Source organism: Gorilla gorilla, chromosome 22 (assembly GCF_029281585.2).
Source record: "Gorilla gorilla gorilla isolate KB3781 chromosome 22, NHGRI_mGorGor1-v2.1_pri, whole genome shotgun sequence".
NCBI classification, from domain to species: domain Eukaryota; kingdom Metazoa; phylum Chordata; class Mammalia; order Primates; family Hominidae; genus Gorilla; species Gorilla gorilla.
Genome location: NC_073246.2, coordinates 32,481,525 through 32,486,650, shown reverse-complemented (window position 1 = coordinate 32,486,650; position 5,126 = coordinate 32,481,525). Strand labels below are relative to the sequence as shown.

The following is a 5,126-nucleotide window of genomic DNA, read 5'->3' as shown; positions in this document are numbered from 1 at the left end:
TTGTTTCAAAGTACAAACTTAAGTTAAATCTTCTATACTCTCTTCTAAATCAACTAGTTCGCTTGAGAAAAGATTCAGGTCTCTATGTTCTTATGGCTTGCCTTTTGTCTGTGCAAAATATTGAAGCAACTACTCCAGAACTGGGAATAGGAACAACTACTTGCTTATTTTCTCATAAAGACATAACATCATTACTAGCACTCTCTGGGTTTGGGCAGTAGCTTCTAGTTTTTTAAGCTTGCAATATCTGTCATGAAAAATCCCTCTTATGAATGATCAGGGTGGTGGAGAGAGTGATAGGAGCTTAAGATAACCGGCCTGTCATGCCTTTGGTAGATCCCTGGCACTACAAGTGGGAAAAAGGTAGAGGAATGGAGACACATACCTCTTGGTCAGATTCACTTGGACTTTAGCCACTGCCACACAGAACTGGACATGAGATATGCTAATCACCTGCACACAGAGGAGAGATACTGTAGCCCTTCAGATGGGGATAGAAGCAGCACTATAAATTGGTCTCACTACCCAGAGTGGTGGGTCTGTCATGGTGAGCTGGAGGAGGAAGTACGAAAAGAGCTGATTGTGAACAAGTGAATGAAGTCTCTCACTAACCCTATATTTAGTAGATTTTCTTGAATAAATGTGTCTTTATTTGCTGTGTGGCCTTAGGATAATTACCAAAGACTTTAATTTTTCTAAAGTATATAATAAGTCTGATGAGGGCCTGATATTTGATGAGCAGTTTTCTGAGTATGATGGGTTATTGAGTCCAAAGTCAGGTTTTACAGAGTTCTTACTCTGGCTTTTTTGACCATGCTAAAATAGGACATTCTGGGAATCTGACTCCTAAGATTCCTGCCTACTATGGCAGGACAAAAGCCAAGGCTGTGACAAAGATGCTTTCTTCAGTCTCCCTTCAGTTTCACTGCCTGTCAATACTTGGAGATGTCAGAATGATACGGCTCTATATGTTGTCTGTCTTTAAATGATGAAGAATTTTAAAAAATTCTTTATTATTGTTTCATCTAGATGTTTTAAAAAATCATGTATTTGGAAGCTAGTTAAGAGTTTAGCCAACTTCATACTATAATAGCCATTAACAAAGTAATTTTGTATGAATATTTTATTAGTTGTAGAAACTCCAAATTCTAACATTAGTCACTAGCAGATTAGAAGATATTTTTGCTTTATATTTTTTTCAATGTCGACTGATAAATAATAAGTAGAGTGAATAAAGAGCAGCTTTGCTTAACTTGAGCACGGCTGGCAAACTGAAGTCTATATTTTTCAGCTTGTATTTTGGGTCAGACTTGTGTCTTCAAGAAGAAAGTATTACCTGAGGTAGCAGATATTGACCTTGATAAAAGGTTCACAGAAACATACTTAAATTTGATGGACTCTCTGTGGCCACATGGGAATGACACTTGGAAGTGCTGTCTATGCAGCCACCAGGCATAGGATGAGTTCAAGAGTATATTTTTTCAGAGTTAAAAGAAACAGTCATAATATAGGATTTAGAGAAAAAGTTACAGCTATCTAGAGCCAAAAATGCAACTAAGTATCAAGAAATGTAGTGTATGTGCAACAGAATAAAGTGATGAGAAGGGAGGTACTATTGTTGCCAATGATTTTAGTCAAACATTGGATACACTGAAGATGAGGCTTTGAGAGATCAAAGTAAATTATAGTACCACTTGGCTCTGCCCATGAGAACACATTTTATCAAAGTACTATTGGTCAGACCTAACACATCCACATCATCAACTGTAAGTTTCCAATGGGTCAGCAACCTTACATATGTGCTCCTGAACACACACACACAATCACAAATAATATAGGTAGTCTAGATAAATAAATATAGGTAGGAAAATGCTGTAGGTTTGCAAAATAAATTACCTTTGATGAAAAATAAATTTAGACTTTTTCCCAAATGAAAATGCTTAAGATTATTTGTACTTAATCATATACTAGTAACACAACATCAAAGGTTCTTTTTTCATTTGATTAAATTGTTGGAACTTCCAGCTAATCAAATAAATTCTGACTTGGCAATGTGGGCTAAATTTTAGTTGTCACTCTTTGAACAGAAAAAAACATTGTTATTATAAATAACACGGGAAGAAAACATAGCTCGTAAGAGAATGGCCTAAACAGATCAGCAATCTCTAATTTCTCAGAAGCAGCCAGAAAACCAAGATCTTTCATAACACCATGGGCAGTAGCAGGCATAGCCATAGCCGCTATGACCACAGCCATAGCTGCAGCCCAGGCCTCCTTTGGCATAGCCCTGGCCACCATGGTAGTTGTTATCAAAGCGCATAGTTTCAGGAAAGGTAGGCTCAGTTGTATAGCAGGATCAGATTCTAGAGTTTTCAGTTTATATAGTTTTAAGTTTAAAGTTTTAAGCTTATAATAAGGGCCTTAAATACCACATGAATGGTATGTGGGACAAATCACAGGCACTGTTAGATTCACATTCCACACTAATTAGCACTGAAACCATCTAAAATATTCCTTGTAACCAATACATCCAAGACAACTTTGCTGTTTCTCAGGAATGTTGAATATAATGAAATAATGTACCTTTAATAAAAGATCCATCTCCTATTTTGATGACTTGTTTATTTCAGATGTCAAATTTAAACTACATTACCAGCAACAAAGAGTAACCCACATGGCTTCCACTTGTTGTTGTTGTTGTTGTTGTGAGACAGAGACTAGCTCTGTTGCCTGGCTGGAGTGCAGTGGCACAATCTCACTGCAACCTCCACCTCCTGGTTTCAAGTGATTCTCCTGGATTGTCTGCCTCAGCCTTCTGAGTAGCTGGTGCGTGCCACCATGCCCAGCTAATTTTTGTATTTTTAGTGGAGATGGGGTTTCACCATGTTGGCCAGGATGGTCTTGATCTCCTGACCTCATGATCCGCCCACCTCGGCCTCCCAAAGCCTGGGGTTATGGACATGATGGCTTCCATTTTTTAAAAATCCTACTTTCACCCAATAATATCCTTCAGCCTAAATACATATATGCAGACTTGGGAATAAGAGTGTAGTTCCAAAGTGATAAGGAAGGATGATAAGCGTGTAAGAGAAGTCATGGTGGCAGCATTCACTTGTAAAATGTTGAGTGATAAGGTGTTTCATCACTTTTTGTGGAGCAATATCATTCTCTTTGGTTTATACTTCACATGTAGCTATCATTTTATATATGATTCTAAACCGTGGCAAAGACTTTGATTTTTGACTTCGTTGATTCTGGATATATAGTAAGAAAAGGACTTCTATTAAAAATCTGAATTTTAAAACAATTCCAGAATTACTCAAAGATTTATTGGCATCATGACTCCCTGAGATGGCACAAGACAAGAGTTACATCTCTTCCCAAATGTATAACCTCAATCTACATATGAGGAAACCTCAGACAGATTCAACTGGGGAATATTCCACAAAATATCTGGCTCTCTAAAATTGTAAGGTCATAAAAGCCAAGAAAAGACGAATGAACCATGAGCAATTGGAGGTGACTAAGAAGTACAAAAACCAAATGCAATGTGAATTGGATCCAAGAACAGAAAAAAAGAACATTAAAAGAAATATGTGAATAGTGCTACAATGAACCATGGTCCTAGAACTTAAAATAAAATGTTAATAAAAACAGAAAAATGGTAAAATAAAGTCTGCAGTTTAGTTAAGAATACTGTACACAGTTAATTTCTTTGGTTTGATAAGTGGATTATGGTTATGAAAGATATTAATATTAGGGGATGTTGAATGATGGATATATGGAAATTTTCTATACTATTTTGACAACTGTCTCTATGCCTGAGATTATTTTAAGATAAGAAGTTAAAAGAGAATATAAAACTATTGTTCCATTTTATTGACTTGGTCATTTATTAATTCTTTTATAAATCAAGAGAATAACTTACATTTTCTTGTTCTTCCGTAGAGGTTGAACATAAAGGAAAATTAGACTCACTGGTATAAGTAGAAAAATACAACAAATTTTTCTCAGATCTGGTTTTCTAGAATTTTTAATTAGTTGAATTATTATCAACATCATGGCTTTAGTATAGAAAAGACACTAAATCCCTGAAAAAAGTATTATTTGGATAAAGAGAGAAGAAATACTAAAAAGGCAAAGTTATTCTTTGTTGAATGTTGTGCAAAAGAGTAAAATTAATTGGGGCCTAGAGCAAATAAGAGTGTAACTAACAAAAGTCTTTCTTGATGTAAAGGATGGCTATAGAAAGTCTAGTTTGAGGCAGGATTATATGAGTGTGAGTGTGTGAGGTCTCCTTTCATCAGAGCCCTCAATCAGATAAGGGGAGCCCAAATTGCAAGGCCAAACAAAACAAGCCTCCTTAATACCTCTGCAGCATTATCTTACAATTGAGAAAAAACAAACTAATTATATTAGTCAAAAAATTAGCCAATGGTATGCTACCTCTGCTGGATCATTCCCATCCTGAGGCATATAAAAGGCCTTCTACAGGAAGTGTCCATACTGAAGTCACCTACACTCCTTCCTACCCAAGGACAACCTCCACAACCATCACGATGTGTGGCAGCTACTACGGAAACTACTATGGCGACCATGGCTATGGGTGCTGTGGCTACGAAGGCCTAGGCTATGGCTATGGAAGCCTGGGCTGTGGCTATGGCTCCTGCTGTGGCTATGGTTATGGCTACGGCTCCCGCTTCTTCTGTGGCTGTGGCTATGGATGCGGCTCTGGCTACTACTATTGAGGACACTGTGGGAGACTCATCCTCTATCCTGTGACATCGGGATTCACCAATTCTGAACCCTGTATGCTCTGAGCTCGGGGCTGGATGAAGATTATCTTATATTAAAAGTTTCTGATGTGATTTATCTGAAGACTGACCCCCCCACCCCCAGTACCCTCTGGATCTAGTATTTTCAACTTCCTTTTCTGCATTTAATGCATGAAAATTAAAATAATGTAAAATTCATCCTATGAACTCCTGTGGCCTCTCATCAAGATGATGCTGTTATAGATCTTGCTTTTTGATTTTCATGCAGGAACTTATTTTCTGTTTTCCTAATACACTTTTTCAATCTGGAATTACCATCCTGATTTTCTTTTCATTAGTATCCAGTATTTA

The 5,126-nt window shown here is 37.1% G+C and overlaps 2 protein-coding genes across 2 annotated transcripts; one reads left to right on the top strand and one right to left on the bottom strand.

Moving 5' to 3' along the window:
* Window positions 1-2,040: 2,040 nt before the first annotated feature.
* On the bottom strand, window positions 2,041-2,354 carry KRTAP22-1 (keratin associated protein 22-1). The gene has a single exon (XM_031005275.2). The coding sequence runs from the start codon at window positions 2,318-2,320 to the stop codon at window positions 2,174-2,176; it is 147 nt and encodes a 48-aa protein (XP_030861135.2). The 5' UTR covers window positions 2,321-2,354; the 3' UTR covers window positions 2,041-2,173.
* Window positions 2,355-4,531: 2,177 nt separating this feature from the next.
* Window positions 4,532-4,844, top strand: KRTAP6-2 (keratin associated protein 6-2). The gene has a single exon (XM_055373938.1). The coding sequence runs from the start codon at window positions 4,560-4,562 to the stop codon at window positions 4,746-4,748; it is 189 nt and encodes a 62-aa protein (XP_055229913.1). The 5' UTR covers window positions 4,532-4,559; the 3' UTR covers window positions 4,749-4,844.
* The last annotated feature ends 282 nt before the right edge of the window (window positions 4,845-5,126 follow it).